The 19,805-nt window shown below is 33.9% G+C and overlaps 1 protein-coding gene across 1 annotated transcript; it reads left to right on the top strand.

The window, feature by feature from the left end:
- The first annotated feature begins 13,410 nt into the window (after nt 1-13,410).
- LOC145571441 (fructan 6-exohydrolase-like) lies at nt 13,411-17,886 on the top strand. The gene is made up of 7 exons (XM_081630473.1): nt 13,411-13,609; nt 13,812-13,820; nt 15,470-16,332; nt 16,421-16,579; nt 16,710-16,951; nt 17,073-17,163; nt 17,505-17,886. Exons 1-7 carry the CDS (start codon nt 13,462-13,464, stop codon nt 17,682-17,684), a joined length of 1,692 nt encoding a protein of 563 aa, XP_081486599.1. The 5' UTR covers nt 13,411-13,461; the 3' UTR covers nt 17,685-17,886.
- Nucleotides 17,887-19,805: the final 1,919 nt, after the last annotated feature.

Here is a 19,805-nt window from a genome sequence, read left to right as displayed (position 1 = left end):
AAAAAAAAAAAAAAACAATTACAAACCTATATGTAGCAACAGAACAAATCTAAATTTTTATCTTAAATTGATTGTTATAAAAATAATTAGATTGCCCAAGACATTAAAAAAGCTTTCTTTGAATTTTTTTTTTTCTTGTAAAAAAATAAATAATGAATCGTGTGAAATTGTGTGATTAAGAAGGAAATGTGTTGTTTTACAACCTTGATCATGACCCCTAATTCAATTTATGACTTAGCTTCTACTCCATATTTTTAAGTACTCTTATAAAAATATTGTTTTTACGTATCATAATAGCTTATACTGCGTATTGTTTAAGATTTTTAGAGGACCATGATTTATTTTTATGTAGATCGTCTTAAGAAATTAATATATTTCATATCATTATAAGAAAATTCTATTATACATTTAACATAAAACCAATTAAATTTCAATTCTATTTTAATTTACACCGAATACCTCTTCACTAGATATCATCAATCAATCAATCAATATCAATCAATATCAATATATATATTAAAACTCATGGCAAGGATTGTAATCTTGGCATGTGTCATCAATCTTGCCACGTGTCACCATGTCACCTATATTAATTACTAATATTTTCTCACAAATATTTACTATTTATTAGCATTAATATTTGAACCCATAAGCCATAACCTTTATATTCATTAAAATTGAACTTTGATCATCACTCCAATGATACATCTTATATGATAATAAAGTTGTATTAAAAAGAGTTATTTATGTTCATAAATTCTAGAATTATAATTGTGAACTTATATGTGGATATTTTAACAATAATATGATTACAAATTTATTTTTGTTTCTTTTAGTTACTCAACCATAATTCATATAGGTGTTAATAAAAATATGTAACCCAAAAATGCAAAACAATTTTACAGGTTTTTTCTTTTTACCACAAAATATATTTACTCAAAAGAATTTATTATGACAGCTGATTAATAAAAAAAAAAAAAAAAAATCCCTTTAACAATTAAAACAAACTGATACAATATAATTCCTCCGTTTTGCAACATACCCTTTTTCACGGTATTTAAGAAAATTGGGTCTCATGTAATTTAAAACACTTAAAATGGAGGAGAAAGATTGTTAAGAGTATTATTTAGTGTACCATGAGATTATAATAAGAGTTATAGTACAAATTTTGACATAAAATACTTTCCAATTATAGTTTGTTGCAACTATTGTGACAATTCCATTTTAGGAAAGTTTTGCAACTATAAAGAAACGGAGGAAGTGACATTTTGACTACTGCATATTAAATAATGCATTTTGATGTTCAATTATATTTACAAAATTTAACAAATGATATTATTTTTATAAAACCACCAATGTATTTCACTTTATTTTGTTATAATTTTTAATATACAAACAATGACCCGGGGCATCGCCCGGGCCAAAAACTAGTTATTCAGTTAAAGACCAAACAAAATATATATTAATATAGAGTATTATACTACATACAAATTATTCTCCGTATAGTATAGTACGAGTGTGATCCAAGTATTTCTTAATATAAGACAAAATTATGCATGTGTTTTCAAGTTAGTAGGCATGATCTACGGATGAGCATGTGTTTAATCTTGAAAACAAGCAAATCAAATTGATGTAAAATGCTAATCATCTTTTTGATGCATTATAAAAAGATAATTATTGTTTGTGCTTTGAAGTAATTAGGTTCTCAAAATAGCATAATCTCTAGATTAGATCTTGTTAATTAAGGAAAGGTGGGCTAATTGCAGTTGACTTAATTTACATTGTTTATGCATGGTTGTCACTCTTTTCAGGTGGTGGTGTCCAAAAACAGGCATCGGATAATGATGTCACCAATAACTATCTTTCTAGCTTCAATGACGTGTTCAAGTTACCAATAATAGTAAAAGGAAGAGTTATTATTAGGATAGAGACTCGTTTTCTTAGTGACACTCTTTTGACTTTATAATAAAAATACATAAAATAAATTGACTTGTTTATAATTACGTCTCGTACTTAAATTTTACTTTAATGTTCCAGGTACATTGTAATTATGATCTTCCACAATATTGCTAAATTTTTGTTTAGGATTGAGTTAATAATCAAAGAACGTAACAAGAAAAGTAGGACTATATATGAGGCGAAGGAAATAATTATTTTAGGATATATTTAGTTGTACTTCTCTTTTCATATGAAATCATATAACTAATATATAAAGCTAAACTTTTAGCCAAGTCACGAGATAGTGACACTTGGCGTTTTAATTTTTCGCCAAGTGTCACGCTACATTGGATGGATTTAGATAGATTTCATAGGATTAAAAAAAAAAATAGTTTAGATAGAATTCTATTTTCAATGAAATTTGGATAGAATTTTAGGATAAAATTGTTAGTTTAGAGTTTTATTTTCGATGAAACAAAAATATTTCAGAGGTAAAAATTGAATTATAATTTTATTCAAAATAAATTTTAGATTATAATTCTCAAAAATTATCATGTAAATTTATTTTTTATATCATAATATTTTTTGGAGCGGAGGAAGTAGTTCAAAACGTAAAACATCCATTTTTAATATATACTAATCGGTTAAAATAGTGTACTTCACAATCTATATACTTTTATTACTATGTAGACCTATCAACCAGGGTCAAGTCATGTCAGGTCATGACTCATCTTGGATCAGGTCACTTCAGGTTACAGGCCAAGAAATGTTAAACCCTTACCCAAAGTTTTGGGTTCGAGTCAACCCAACGGGCTATGAACATTTTTTTTATTTAATTTTTTTTGCTAATTTTTTTTTATGTATTTAATCGAACATTTTTTCACCAATTTTATTATTAGTCATTACATGCCTATTAGATAGCAAATTGTCACAAAAGAACATCAATTGCTAACTAATTTTGTATCAATGATATATTTTAAAATTTGATATATAGATAAAAAATTTATCTTAAAATTTAATAAACAACCTGGACATCGCACGGGCACAAAACTAATAATCATATATATTATTTTAGGATATATATTAAGAGGCGAAGGAAATAATTTTTTTAGGAAATAATCAAAGAACCTAATACATTTCATGCTAATTGTTTAGGATATTTTTAGTTGTACTTCTCTTTTCATATGAAATGTACTGTATAGTATTAGAGTTAATTAGAGGAAGAAGTATAAGGGTGAGACAAAGTTCATACAATATAACATGTGATTTAAATAAATATTATTATTGTTCGGTCCAAATGAAGACTTTTTTTTTTTTTTTTTAACAAGCAAATGAAGACTTATTTAAGGGAAAATCATTAGATAGATAGATAAGTCTTATAGGACTTATACCGCTAATTTGACTAGATAAAAGAAGGGATAAAATCAATAGTTCCACCTCCTTATTACGTAGATTATGGTAGGGCGGTTAGCCGATTTCATACCCCTTTTGTCCAATGGGAATCATGCTTCGTGTAAAATATTCACAAAACTAAAATCAAATATCATAAAGCACAAAAAAGAGAGCGGCTATATTTTGACTTCAATAATCAGTTCACGACTTATAAGATTTTATCGTACAACAAATTAAACAACTCCATCTATTTTGTACTCTGTATCTCAGAATATTTTACCATCGTATATTCGTATTTCTATTGGCTTAGCTTGGGAAGGTTTGCTAATAATAAATCTAACAATAATATCTTAAATTATTCATTAGCAACCATTATAAATAATTCCCACCTCTTTTGTGATAAAAGAGGTACTCCGTATCTTATCGTGTAAAAAAAACAAAAAACCATTATAAATAGTTTATATATTTACAATATATATTTTGAGACTAATTTAACAACGTAACTACTCTAATACTGCACTTTTTTTTTAATCTACAAAGTACTATATACTAAGCGGTCATTACAAGTATTAATAAAAGATATGATTAAAGTAATTATATAAACAGCATTCCAAAATTTATTGTTCATTACACATGTTACATTAAGATGTACCAAAATAGTAAGGGTATACTGTATCGTATATGTATATACTTCCCCTGTTTTTTTTAGTTGACACCTTTCTATTATCACGCTTGCCAACGCATGTTTTAACGATTAATATCACTAATTATCAATTTGTAAAACTTTAAAAAGTGGATATTAAAATATCTCACATGAATATGTTTTATAGTATCTATAAACCACAAAAGCAGGTCAAATATATGTTTTGAAACCATATTACTCGTAATTAAGTGCATGAACGTGTTTTAGTTCACACGTTGAAAACTAGGAATCGTGGAATTTTGCAAAATTACAAGATTTCAATGCCTAGTAGCCTACAACCAATGTGCCAATTAATATTATTCAACTACTACCAGTATTATACTAAGTATGGAGTATATACATACGGACATACGGTGTATTTATTTCTATATTAGAATTATAGATATACAGGATTGATATTGGATTGATATTACAGTATATTTTATTGTATTGTTATTACATGTCAACAACTTACTTCTCAAAAAGAAAAAAAGGCAAAATATTTTTCACACAAAATTATACAGTAATGAGTAATGAGCAAAATCCCTTTTTTCTGTCAAATTATAATATACTAGTGTATGGAAAAACCTCTTTCCCGTGGAATAAACTACAATTTTGGTCGGTGAAATTCATCAACTTTCAACTATGTATTATTTAAAAATAGACTTGATTTTTTTTGTGAGGCTAATTGAGTTGCGTATTTAACAACGAATCAACGTCACTCACCTTATATATATTCATACGTATTGATTGTATATCCCTGTTTCCTCCCAACTTCATTACATTATTTTCGTGAAAAGGTTAAATAAGTCCAATAATTGGGGTTACCAAATTGAAAAATTCCATCCCTCTCTTTTTTTTGGTTTAGTTTGGTTTGTAATAAAAATTCATGTATAGTTGTACACACATGATTCAAAACCCTAAAATATATACCGTTTTATATTATTTGACGATTAGACATTTTCTACTCACACTTCATGTCAAATCATTGTAAATAATATGAAACGGAGGTATATACTTTTCTTCAATTATCTTATCTTTTGCTTAATATGCCTACATATTAGTGAGTAAATTATTTGGTGTTTGGTTTATTGTTACATATGATAAGCGGAGACTAGCTAGTGTATACATACAAGACCGCTGTACTTATCCTTCGTCGAAAGGGCCAGATCAATGTTAGATGCGCATGCTTATTTAACTTAACTTTCTTTGCTTATTAGTAAACTATGGTAGGAGCCGTAGGACCTTAGTTACAAAACAGTCGATTACTTGTATAGGAAACCACACGCCGTTGACCATCTATTACATATAATATGAAAAAAATAATTTTGTGCAATTACGAATACTTTAAAACCCCTCTTTTATGTACTTTAATAGAAACAAACCACCAAAGTTTGACCAAAATATGATACCGAATTAAAGCGACCATAAGTGACTAGTAGTAAAATGTAATGTAAGTTGTGGACAAATATCAGTACCATATGTACTTGGAGTGACTAGTAGTTGTAGACAAATATCAGCACCGTATGTACTTGGAGCGAGAGTGGTACGCCTAATGACATGGATGTAAATTTAATTAGTAATTTAGATTTCATCTAAATATTATAATTAGAAAAAATAATCTTACGTAAAGTAGTACCAGTGGGAAAACCCAAAATCTAAGTAGTAGTATATTCTTTACTCCAAGATCTAAATTATAGGAACTACTGTACAATTTAGTGTAATAAGTGTATCGAAGGGAAGTAACATGGCGTCTGGAGCGCGTTGTAGCCGTTGGATAAATCATTAATACAAGAAATAATCAACTTCTTAAATTATTAGAACTAGACAATTAGAGTGTCCATTTTGCACGGGATATGTATATTATATGAACAATATAAGTAATTGTTTCTGTCTGAACCTAACTTCCCCAAGAATTCGGATCTGAGATTCTGATACTCCTATCGGCAAGCTGAGAACCTACACAATGAGAAGAAGTTAGCTAACCCCGGGGTGGTCCGGGGATAACCACTCCGATGACAAAGTCAGAAAGTGTTTAAGAGAAATAGATAAGTAAGAGAGAGAAGGTAGAGAGAGAGAGAGAGAATGTGTAATTAATGCCCTCATGCAGTTCTTCTATCAATCTTGCTGACTCAAAATCCGTTATACATCTTTGCAATGGTAGTGAAAACCCCCTTTTGTATAACTGGCCTTGGTACATAACGAACCACACACTATCCTTCCGCAATCTTTTCAGCTCCCACTTATCTGTCGGCCCTACACCATGAACGATGTATGCCAGTATTTTATCATACCATTGATTCCCAACATCAACACATAACACCTCTGTCGACATCTCATCTATGCTTCTCTGCTTTAAAACCTCCACCATGACTGTCCTTTCCAAGTCGTTAAAATTTGAACTTGCTAATCTTGCCAGCGCATCTGCTTGAGCATTTTTCAATCTCGGAACTAATTTAATCTCAAAGTATTGCAATTGAGCTGCTAACTGCTTCACCTTCTCCAAATATTTCACCATTGCCGGCTCTCGGGTTTCATACTCCCCACTGAATTGACTTGATACCAGGTGGGAATCAGTTGTCAAAACTAGCCGTTTTGCTTCTGCTGCTATTGACAATTGCATTCCGGCTACCGCAGCTTCGTACTCGGCTTCATTATTTGTTGCCTTGAACTTAAATTTCATGGCGTATTCAAACATTTTCCCATCCGGAGCCGTTATCACAATTCCAGCCCCTGCCCCCGTTGCTGTGGCTGATCCATCAACTGATACCTGCCATGTTCCCAATTCCTCCTCTTCATCGGTGTATGTGGTTTCAACAATAAAATCTGATAATGCTTGAGCCTTAATTGATGTTCTAGGCTTGTAGCTTATTTCATACTCCGACAACTCAACTGCCCATGCCAGCAACCTACCAGATGTATCCATTTTATGCAGTGATTTCTCTAAAGGGTGATTGGTCAGCACCTCTATTGGATGTGCATCAAAGTAAGGCCTCAACTTCCTAGCTGCCACTATTACTGCTAACGCCATTTTCTCTATCACTGGATATCTACGCTCCGCCGCATTCAAAACATGACTGACAAAGTATATCGGCTGTTGCTGCTTCTTCCTTTCTACTAACAAAACGGCTGCTACCGTTTTTGGTGATGCCGAGATATATAACTGCAACACTTCTCCCTTCTCGGGCCTGGCAATTGTGGGAAGAGATCTAAGATGATTCCTCACTACCTCCAGGGCATCACTTTGTTCTTTTCCCCACTCAAATGCCTTATTCTTTCTTAATACCATAAAAAACGGAAGTGCCTTATCAGCTGATTTGCTGATAAATCTGGTTAACCCTGCCATCCTGCCAGTCAATCTCTGTATATCACGAATGGTTTTTGGTTGTTTCATTTGAAGTACCGCATTCACCTTATCTGGATTCGCATCTATTCCCCGTTCACTGACCATGAAGCCTAGAAACTTCCCTGATCTAACCCCAAACACGCACTTCTCTAGATTTAACTTCATTTGATATTTCCTTAAAGTCTCAAATGTTTCTCTCAGATCTGCTATGTGGTCCCCTTTTTCCTTACTCTTCACTATTGTATCATCCACATATACCTCAACATTCCGTCCTTTCTGCTTCTCAAAAATTTTGTCCACTAACTTCTGATAGGTTGCTCCGGCATTTTTCAACCCAAACGGCATTGCCTTATAACAATATACACCAACATCTGTTATAAAAGCTGTTTTATTCCTATCAGCCTTATGCATGCTGACTTGATGATATCCTGAAAATGCATCCAGAAAACTAAGCATAGCATGACCAGAGGTTGAGTCTACCAGCCTGTCTATCCGGGGTAATGGGTAACAATTCTTAGGGCAAGCTTTATTGAGATCTGTAAAATCCACACACATTCGCCACTTCCCTGTCGGCTTTCTCACCATTACTACATTTGCCAACCACTCTGGATATGTGCAAGGCTCAATGAACCCTGCCGCTAAGAGCTTATTTACCTCAGCCTGAATTGCTTCTATTTTCTCAGTTGAGAAATTGCGTTTCTTTTGCCTTATCGGCCTGAATTTTCTGTCCACATTCAACTTATGCTCCATCACTTCTGGATGTATTCCCGGCATCTCTCTTGCTGAGAACGCAAAGACGTCGGCGTTCTCACGCAATAAGCTTATCAGGTTACACCTAGTATCCACATCCATATCAGCCCCAACCTTCACTGTTCTACTCGGGTCGCCTGGTTGCAATTCAATTTGGACAGTTTCTCCCCCTGGTAACGGCCTTGACGTTTCCTCAGGCCTTGCATCAAAGTTTGTCATGGTTAAATCCTGAACAGTCGGCTCACCTTCCCTTATTGGATTACATGGTACCGTAACATTACCAACCGGATTCTTCAAAGCTGTCACATAACAAGCTTTTGACATAACCTGACCCCCACACACCTTCTCTACAGCACCCAAATTCGACACATAGGCTATTGCCAGATGGTAAGTTGATACAACAGCCTGCATGTCATGTATTATCGGTCTGCCGATAATTGCGTTGTAAGCCGACTTAACATCCACCACCAGAAACTCTGCCATCACATCTCTTGCCTGTGGCCCATCACCCATCCTTACCGGCAACACAATACTCCCTTCTGGCCTTACAGTCGACCCATTAAACCCGATCACAGGATACGATACCGGCTTCAAGTATTGCCTTCCTATATTCATCTCATTGAAAGCTTGCATAAACAACACATTTGCTGAACTACCTCCATCTATCAGCACTCTTATGATGTCAGCCCCATTTATCTTGGTTATCAGGACTAACGGATCATCGTGCGGGAACACTACACCTCGTGCATCTTCTTCCGTGAATACAACTTGGGGTATTGACGCCGGTCGAGGACGGTTGTCTACGTCCAAAGCACAAACTAGATGACGGTGCTCCGCCAAATGCTTCTTTGCCCCACTAACTGTCCCTCCATGAATTGGTCCTCCCGTTATCACATCTACCCTTCCAGTAGATAACGGTGGTATTCCTGCATCCCCTTGTCGGACTATTCTTCCTTGCGTCCTTCCAGGCCTTGCTTCTATCCGTTGCCTCTCAACTGTTTGTGCCGGTTGCTGATTCCTGCCTGCATTCAACCGGTATTGTGTTAAGTGCCCTTTTCTGATCAATTCCTCATTGTTGTCCTTCAATTGTGTACACTCCTCCGTATAATGTCCCACATCCCTATGGAACATACAATACTTCTTCACATCCCTTGGCCTTGCCTTCATGGGAATCGGCCTTGACCAATCTTCTCTGTTCTGATTTACTGAGTAAATTGCTGCCCTTGGTGTATTCAGGGGAGTGTAGGTGCTATATCTCATTGGCAGCCTTGTCGGTCTGGTATCTTGCCGGCTTCCTCCTCCCCTTCCCGGGGCAGGTGCTCTCGGCCTACTTCCTCCAGATGATGTCCCTTCATACTGACTTTGACCCTTTCCGGCAATGGCATGTCTGCTACATGTCTTCATTAATTCTTCACTCTTTATGTAATCATGAGCTTTGCTAAACGCCGCTGCTAACGTCGGCAGGTTTTTCCTTGTTAGATACCGTTTAAAATCAGAATCAACCAATCCATTCATTAAAGCCATCACAGCTATTTCCTGTTGCAATTTTGGAATGGTGTTTGCCTCATTGTTAAATCGCCTGATATAATCCCTCAAAGATTCATCCGGTTTCTGCTCCACGGCCATCAATTCTCCAGAGGTTCTCTGCCTCACGCTGTTACTGACATACTGACCCACAAACATCTCAGTCAATCTTTCAAAACTATCCACTGACCCAACTTCAAGGTTGTTGAACCAGTCGGCTGCAACCCTAATCAAAGTTGTCGGAAAGACTTTACACCAGACTGCGTCCGAGATGGTGTACAGCATCATGTGCCCCTCATAGGACGTTATGAATCTTGCAGGGTCCCCTCTTCCATCATATCTACAAGTCGGCATTTTCACCTTTTCCATTGGCTGATCCAAGATGTGCTGGGCAAATGGGGATGCCCTTAACTGCACCACTGTTCGCACTGCTTGCCCCTCTGCCTGCGGACTTCTCTGCTGCTGAGTTCTGGTACTCACGGTGTGACTTGAGGATTGTTCAACCCGCCGTGACGTTGTATGCGATCTTACCGGCGACTCATGTCGGGGTCTCCCCGACGAGTTCATCAACTGATTGTGTTGCTCCTCCTGATTACGGTGCGATGCACCTCTATCGGCCTGAGCAGCCTCTCTTTCGGCCCGTGCCGCCTCAGCCTCCTTTCTCTTCCTACTCATTGCACTCATCACCCTTGCGGCCGTTTCCAATTCATCTGGAGTGAATGTCGCCATAGGATCCTCTGCCTCCCCTCCTCCTGCAGGGGGAGTTATCGGCATATGAAACTGATTACCCTCTAGGGTATGGGTTTCATCTACTATTTCTATCTGGGGTTGTTCTACTGGTATTCCATTGTTCCCGGTCATGGTTATCGTGGTTATATATATGTTTTGTGTGAGGTTCTTAGGCGATAGAAGTGATCAATGCCCCTCCTTCTAGCGCCAAATTGTTTCTGTCTGAACCTAACTTCCCCAAAAATTTGGATCTGAGATTCTGATACTCCTATCGGCAAGCTGAGAACCTACACAATGAAAAGAATATAGAGCTTAAAAGAATATAGAAGCAAATCTTCTCAGCAAAAGATGTGAGTCTCTGAGATATTCTCAAGCTTCGTCTGATAATGTGTCTGAGTATAAGCCAAGCGGGTATAACAAACTGCGGCAACGACAAGGTCAGTAATAAAGTTTTGTTAACGTACAGTGCGTGACAGAATACAAGAAATGTTGCCACATGAAATTTCCAACATAAGGTGAAATTTGAGGAATGAGAAGTGAAACCCAAAGTTTGTCTAGTTAGGTTAAGTTGTTGCCTACATTAACTGAGAACGATGACGTTTGATCATGCGTCCTCACTTGGGGGGCTAACTGTATGGGATGATATCTGGGTATGACCGATATCTTGTGAAAGCACGTGACCAAACCCTGAACAATTGTGAGAGGATGCCGATATGTCCCAGAAGGAAGACATGTCGGCTTGTCGGAATTCAACACGTGGCAGCAGAAGCTCGACACTTGGCACAAAAGGTACTGCATGGATGAGAGCCACCTGTCAAGATAGATCATTATAAATAGTAGGTAAGACCTCATTAATGAGGGCATTAATTACACATTCTCTCTCTCTCTACCTTCTCTCTCTTACTTATCTATTTCTCTTAAACACTTTCTGACTTTGTCATCGGAGTGGTTATCCCCGGACCACCCCGGGGTTAGCTAACTTCTTCTCATTGTGTAGGTTCTCAGCTTGCCGATAGGAGTATCAGAATCTCAGATCCGAATTCTTGGGGAAGTTAGGCTCAGACAGAAACAATTTGAAAGCACGTGACCAAACCCTGAACAATTGTGAGAGGATGCCGATATGTCCCAGAAGGAAGACATGTCGGCCTGTCAGAATTCAACACGTGGCAGCAGAAGCTCGACACTTGGCACAGAAGGTACTGCATGGATGAGAGCCACCTGTCAAGGTAGATCATTATAAATAGTAGGTAAGACCTCATTAATGAGGGAATTAATTACACATTCTCTCTCTCTCTACCTTCTCTCTCTTACTTATCTATTTCTCTTAAACACTTTCTGACTTTGTCATCGGAGTGGTTATCCCCGGACCACCACGGGGTTAGCTAACTTCTTCTCATTGTGTAGGTTCTCAGCTTGCCGATAGGAGTATCAGAATCTCAGATCCGAATTCTTGGGGAAGTTAGGTTCAGACAGAAACAGTAATGTAAAAAAAAATGTTTTAAATTTAATGGTTTTGGAGGATAAAAAGTTAGAAGTTTTTTTTTTTTTTTTTTAATTTTTTAATTTTTATTTTTATTAAGGATTATAAAAGAAGTTATGTGAAAATAATGGGATTTAATTTAATTTTTATTTTTATTAAGGATTATAAAAGAAGTTATGTGAAAAATAATGGGATTTAATTTTTTATTAGAAAAAACAAGGGGGGAAAAAGTGCACAGAATTTAAATACTATTGGAGCTTTGAGGATTTGTGGTTGAAAGTTTGTTAAAAAAAAAAAAAAAAAAAAAAAAAAAAAAAAAAAAAAAAAAAAACTATGAAGTTATTATATTGATAGCCTCAAATGTTATGTTAAAAGATTTTTTCTTTCTTGTACTTGTGTGTTGTTATGAATGTCGTTTTATTTGTTTTATGTGCATTCATAATGTGTTTCAATTTTTTTTATTCATTATTTTTTTATTTATCATCAAGACTTCTTATTATCAATCGCAATATGAATTTTTATATCAAGTTAAGGTCAATACAAAGTTTTATATGTGGCTAGTCACATGGTGTGACCACTTCACATAATCACATATAAGACAATTAATTAAGTAATAGGGGGGTTACGGTGATGGATTTACCTTAACGCGTATGTAGGTTACTTAAATGAGAAATAGGGGTTACTCTCTTAAATAAGTGGAATTGTTCTTTTATTTTTTAAAACAAAAGAATAAGGATTACTCGAATGAACAAATAAAGTTACTTATTTCTAAATTACTTGAATTCACTCGTATAATGAATTTGGGTTACTTTTATGGAATATAAGGTTACACTTATGAAAAATTGAGGTTACTCATACATATAAATGAAGATTACTCTTATAAACTAAAGTCAAATATGTTAAAGGATGATGATTAATGTTTTTTTTTTTTTTTTTTTTTTTGATAAAACAAATAAATTATATCCAATCTTTATCTTAGACGTACTCTCCCTTTATGTTTCAATTTTGAAAACCCAAGGCCTCACTTAGCTCTCATATTAGCTAGAATATAATCCAATACTTGCATGAGTTCGTTTACTACAATTTGGACTACTACTTTTCAAAGCCGTAATTGTACACCAATACTAGTATCATATCTTATTTCTTTGATATTCTAAATTAGCATAGCCAACCACCATCAACCACGAGGTTTTGAGAAACCGAAATATAAACTTTGACAATTGACTAATTGTTTATTTCCCACTTGAAAATTAAAAAAATACTAGCATAGACATAATTTACACTTCAATTAACCTATTTAATTAATAATTATGATTGTAATAATTAACATACAAATCCTTAATTAGCTACATCTCTATCCACTTGCATTGATGTTTCATCTCTAATAATACGAGTACAATATTAACCCCTAAAACCTTCGTGAGGGTCCCGCCATATTTAGGTTTGACTTTTTATTTCATCCTAATAAACCAATCCACAATTTCCCTATATATATACCCAAACGTATACACATGCAAGCATAATAACATATGGTCCAAACCATATAATATAACTCAAAACCATATTATTTCTTCCGAAGTTTTAATATTCTTCAATTCATATTCATATCAAGCATTACTCATGGCTTCCTATAAGCTACCAAAACAAGAGACTTTGTTACTTGTTTCTCTCCTCTTCCTTGGCTATGGTGCAGCCGCGCAATCTCCACCTTCGGGTGATCCTTATCGAACCGCCTACCATTTTCAACCTCGCAAGAATTGGATCAACGGTACGTTTCAAAAACTTTTTTTTTTTTTTTTTGTATTATCATTAATTAATCAAGTTAATTAAATATGTACCGTATATATTTAGGTGATGAATGCTGATTGCTTGTTTTTTCATGATCAAAGCTTAACATCTTTTTTATTTTTCCATGTTTGCTATGTGCTGGTGGAATGCGTAACTGGATGGATTATTGTGTATATTTGCAGATCCGAATGGTTAGTTTTTCTAACCTTGTGCTTCTATTTTGTTTGTACATAATATAAAGTCAACATCTTAAATGTAAACTTGATCAAGTACTCCAAAGTTTTAGTTTACTTTAGATTCTTCTCTACTTTTGTATAAATCTCTTATTTAAATATTAAAAAATTGAGTGATAGGTTTTTTTTTTTTTTTTTTTTTTTTTTTTTTTTTTTTTTTTGATCAAATCTCAAAATTTTGTCTAAAAACATTAAAGCAACATTTTGAGTGCAAATTACTTCAGATAATACATTAAAAAGTACAGAAATTAACTACTTCGTCGACCATAACACTTAAGTTATACTCGTAACATCTTCTACGAATCACTAAAAATATGTTAACTCACAAAAAGATTAAGCTTAATATTATGGTAACTCACCAAAAGATTAAAACCTATTTTTATACATAGTTGGAAAAAAATAACTTTTTTTATGATTTGTAAAGTTTACAATTATGCCAAATTGTAGGAATTAATAAAGCCTACCTACCAATATTGCTTAAATAAAGTTCTTGAATATATAAATATGGAACTCAAAAAGCCACCGCATGAGTATAACCTTTACATTGACAAGCTGTCACAAAGTGGCGACCTTTTTGGATCTTGTGACTTAATTTTGGCCATTCATTATTCAATCGTATCATTTTGTAAAGCATCTTTCTGTCTGTTTTCCTAGTGATTCAAAGTGATTCAATTACTACGTACAAGAATTATCAATTTCTAATATGTTTTTTACTACTATATCCGTTTTACATTTTTTGCAACTTTGAAAGGGTGTATATACTTTTAGGTAAAATTTGTTTGTGAGTATAAGATAGAGAGAGAAAAATAGGTATATATGGAATGAGTAGAGAAATAGAGAAAAATGACAACCTAAAAAGAAAAGAAAACATTAATTGCAAATTATGTGTAGCATTCATTTTTGGCAAAAGTTGCAAAAAGTATAAAACGAGGTAGTAATAAACTTCAAATTTCATTTTTAATCTTCTTCTTCTAATTTATAAAACCATATATTATTTGATAGGAAATTCCGTATAGAAGATAAACTTGTTTAATTTGTTGGCTAAATAAATTTAATTTATAGTAGTTGATTAGAGATGTTTACTTATTTATGTATTATTGACTTTTCCACATATGTTGGCGAAATTTTCTTCTTAATTTCATTACATATAGTTTCTGTTATAATCTTTGTTTGACATTGAAGACTAATAAATTACATTAAAACTGTCAATTTCACTAACTTTATTTTTTCCTGGATATTTTCGAACATTACCACACTGACACATATATTGCTAAAAGCTACTCCGTATAAAATAATCAATGTGTATACCATATACATGCTAGCTAATAAGAATTTACTAATTGTTACAATGAGATGAGAGGATGCCTATCGGGTCAATATAGTTTACTTCAGCTGTAAATTACATTATAGAGAGTATAAGGTCTTATTCAACAATTAAATTAATTGTCAGCTCGAACTAATTAGAAGGATCATTTGCAACACTAATATAATTAGGGTGCACATTATAGGAAAACTAATTTTATTGTTTATTTACTCCATGTATGTATATTTTAAGACGTTCGGGAAAAGAATTCTAATATATACAGTAATATTTTTTGTTTTTGTAGGGCCGATGTTATACAAAGGCATATATCACCTATTTTATCAGTACAACCCAAACGGTGTAGTATGGGGCCCACCCGTTTGGGGTCACTCAACATCAACGGATCTAGTAAACTGGACACCACAACCATTAACAATGGAGCCAGAAATGGCTTCCAATATTAATGGAAGTTGGTCAGGGTCAGCCACAATACTCCCAGGAAATAAACCAGCAATTCTCTTCACTGGACTTGACCCAAAATATGAACAAGTCCAAGTTTTAGCCTACCCTAAAGACACAAAAGACCCTTATCTTAAACAATGGTTTTTGGCACCCCAAAATCCAGTCATGTTCCCTACCCCACAAAATCAAATTAATGCCACCTCATTTAGGGACCCCACAACTGCGTGGATGTTGCCAGATGGGAAATGGAGAGTGCTCGTCGGAAGCAAACGAGGACAGCGTGGATTATCCTTGTTATTTAGAAGCAAAGATTTTGTTCATTGGGTTCAAGCTAAACACCCTTTATTTTCTTATAAACTTAGTGGTATGTGGGAATGTCCCGATTTTTTCCCAGTTTATGCTAACGGTAACACAATGGGTATTGATACTTCTATAATTGGTCGTAACGTTAAGCACGTGCTTAAAGTTAGCTTGGATGTAAGTAAGCATGATGTTTATACAATTGGAGGTTATAATACTACCAAGGATGCGTACACCCCTGATGTGGGTTACATGAACGAGTCAAGTTTAAGGTATGACTATGGGAAATATTACGCGTCTAAGACATTTTTCGACTATGCTAAGAAGGAGAGGATTTTGCTTGGTTGGGCTAATGAGTCTTCTAGTGTTGAAGATGACACTAAAAAGGGATGGTCCGGGATCCACGTAAGATTTTTCTATCCATTTTATTTTTGACATGGATAAAGAATAATATATTTGGGTACTTAATACAATTTTCAATCTGAAAATGCAGACGATTCCAAGAAGGATTTGGCTTGACAAATCAGGAAAGCAGTTGATTCAATGGCCAATTTCAAATATTGAAAAATTGAGACAAAATCCCGTCAAATTATACGGCCAATTGATCAAAGGAGGATCACTAAATGAAGTCACTGGCATCACCGCAGCACAGGTAAAAACAGGACTACACCTTCATCATCAATTACTATCTTTTTACCAATATTGTCACGTACCTCGTGATTTCAAAATTAATAGTCACGTATACTATTTTATGATAATCAATGGTCACCTCATATCGACAGGCGGATGTAGAAGTATTATTCAAAATCAAGGACTTGAAGAACGTGGAGAAGTTTGATGCAAGTTGGACTGATCCACAGTTGGTTTGTAGCAAAAAGGGGGCTTCAGTCAAAGGTGGGCTTGGACCATTTGGGCTTATGACTTTGGCATCCAAGGGCTTAAAAGAGTACACGGCTGTTTTCTTCAGAATTTTCAAAGCCTATGACAATAAATTTGTTGTCCTTATGTGTAGTGACCAAAGCAGGTAACTTACATTTTAATTCTCTCTAATCTGTAGTTTGACCAATCAAATTTAATAATACTCTTAAGTTAAGGGATATATGTGTGATTAGATGTGTATTAATTGTTTTGTATAATGTTTGTAGGTCTTCTCTAAATCCAACTAACGACAAAACGACTTATGGAACTTTTGTGGATGTGAATCCTGTTCTTCAAGGCTTGTCTTTGAGAGTTTTGGTAAGTAATAGTATTACTATTGAATTGTTTAACTATATAGCTGTGGGAAAAGTACTGAATTTATGTGCTCTATAACTTCTAAAATTGCTTAATGGCACTTTGTATAAGATAAATTTATTATGTACAAAGTGAGTACATTTATTTTTTATATCGATAAATTGTTAGGTGCACTTAAAAGCATGTGCTTTCAGAAGATGTCAGAACAATCTTAGGAATTGTTCTAAGGAAATCTAAAATGTACTTGGGTGTAACAACTATTTGAAAAGAAGAAATTGTATAGTAAGTATACATAATTATATATATCGAGGTTTTAATTGATTTGTGGATTTTATGCGTGACAGATTGATCACTCAGTAGTGGAGAGCTTTGGAGCAAAAGGAAAGAATGTGATAACATCAAGGGTATATCCCACATTGGCAATCAATGAAAAGGCTCATTTATATGTGTTCAACAAAGGGACATCAGACGTTGAAATCACTGGACTAACTGCTTGGAGCATGAAGAAAGCTTCTATTGCTTAACTCGAATTAAATTAAATTAGCTCACTTACAAATCAATTTTACCGGATTTTTAGAAAGATCATATGTTGATTTTTTTTTTTTTTTTTTTTTTTTTTTTTTTTTTTTCTTGTATTCGTTTACATAATTATACTGTTGATTGAAGAGTAAAAACATGCACACGGTAAAAGGAAAATGTCAATATACTTCTGTATGATTATCTTTTTCTTTGGAGTACTGACAATTATAATTAATAAGTAACATCTTGCGGCACATTATATATTTTTAAGCTCTATATATTTTGTTTTGATCTTACGGAGTACAACAGCAAGCAATTCAATAATTCATATAGTTTCCGATCCTCATGGCAAAAAAAAGAAAAGAAAAAAAAAAAAAGAAGAGCAATTTAGATCACTAATGGCCTATGTTTTTCTCCTAATTAATTTAATAAATAGATACACTTATACACCGTATAAGTTAATTACAAACGTGCAATTACGACCAAAAATATTTAGTTGTACGTAATAAAAAGTACCAAATGCCATTGTTGTGCATGTACACCGTACACCTAGGATGAAGGTTGTAGTGCTTTGGCCTGTGAAAGCCAACTGTTAAGGCACAACAAACATATTTTCAAACAACGCATGTAATATAAGTGTCCCATATTATTGATTAAAAGATGACAGAATTAAACACTTTATAAGATTAAAGGGCTACTTCTCCTATTGCTATATATGAACTAAGATGGAACCTACCTAAACTTCTTGAATTTATAAAGTGGACAATTGTGGCGTGGCCTAAGCCTTGTATCAAACATAGTATTAAGTTCGAGAGTATATGAATCTATTCAAATAATCCCCAGAATACCTAATGAATTTTAAAAACTATAAGGATACCCCAATTGATTCCATTCTATTTTGTTAGTATATTTCATTCGGAAAAATATAAGCTAAGAGTATTAACTTTTATATTTGGGATTTTCATTTGGTACTATTTTAGTTTTGACTTTTACACATGGTACCCAATTTTTAATTTTATTCCAAATGGTACAATTATACTTTCAATTTATTCTCTACTATAGCATTCCATCAAATATATTATGTATTTTTCGACTTGAGTGTCATTAAAATTGATCGGTTAAAGTTTCAAGAGGATGTTTTAGCCTTTCGTGGCCTTAAGGTTCAAGTTTAAGGTCAAAATTAGGGGAAAAACGCTTAAAAATGTCGCGGATTAATAATATGCAAGAAAAATATCCCAATTTGTATATTTCGATTTGTTTCGTGCAAAAAAATGTTCGGTTAAAGTTTTGGAAGTCAATATGACCTTAAAGGATCAGAATTTGCTGTCACAATTAGAATTAAAAGACCACAACTGCCCCAAACTAATGTTACATTTAACAAAATGCTATAGTAAGGAATAAGACAAAATTAAAATGGTACTATGTGGATTAAAACTAAAAATTGGGTGCCAAATGGAAAAACCAAAACTACAATGGTACCAAATAGAAAATCCCTTTATATTTCGATATATTACCACATCGTGTGGTAAACTATTATGGAAGTTATTTTGTCAGTGTTGTAGGGGTTATTCATCCAACGTTATAGAGGTTACCCCGTCAATGTTATAAGGGTTATTCATTCAGAGTTATAGGGGGTTACCCAGTCAGTGTAATAGGGGTTACTTTGTTTTTATGCAAGTAGTCACATTGGTGGCTTGTCGCACAGAAAACGTGCCTTAAATTTTTTTTTTTTTTTTTTGATGATTATTGAATTTGAATGATTTTTAAAAATATTTGTCAGTGTTATGAGGGTAACTTTGTTCTTTTGCAAGTAGTTTTTTGGACTAGCATGTGTGTTATTAGGATAAATAATAGTGGAAGTTATTTGAAAATTTATTTTTTTAGAGAGGGAGAAGTTATTTGGAGGCTAAAAAAAAAGTAAAAAAAGGAGTGCATGATAATAGAGAGTTGGGGTTTTGGAGTGTTGTGGTTAAATGACTCTTAAATTATAAAATAGATTTGACTCCTGTTTATGTGGAGTCATGCTCATAGAGAGCAAAGTAGTCACTCACTTTAATACTTTACGGCTCATCTGATCTACATCTTGATAACAATAATACTTCCTCCATCTCTAACCGTTCTTCTAA

The sequence above is a fragment of the Chenopodium album genome, chromosome 12 (assembly GCF_948465745.1).
Source record: "Chenopodium album chromosome 12, dcCheAlbu1.1, whole genome shotgun sequence".
NCBI classification, from domain to species: domain Eukaryota; kingdom Viridiplantae; phylum Streptophyta; class Magnoliopsida; order Caryophyllales; family Amaranthaceae; genus Chenopodium; species Chenopodium album.
This window is presented reverse-complemented; position numbering and strand designations above follow the sequence as displayed.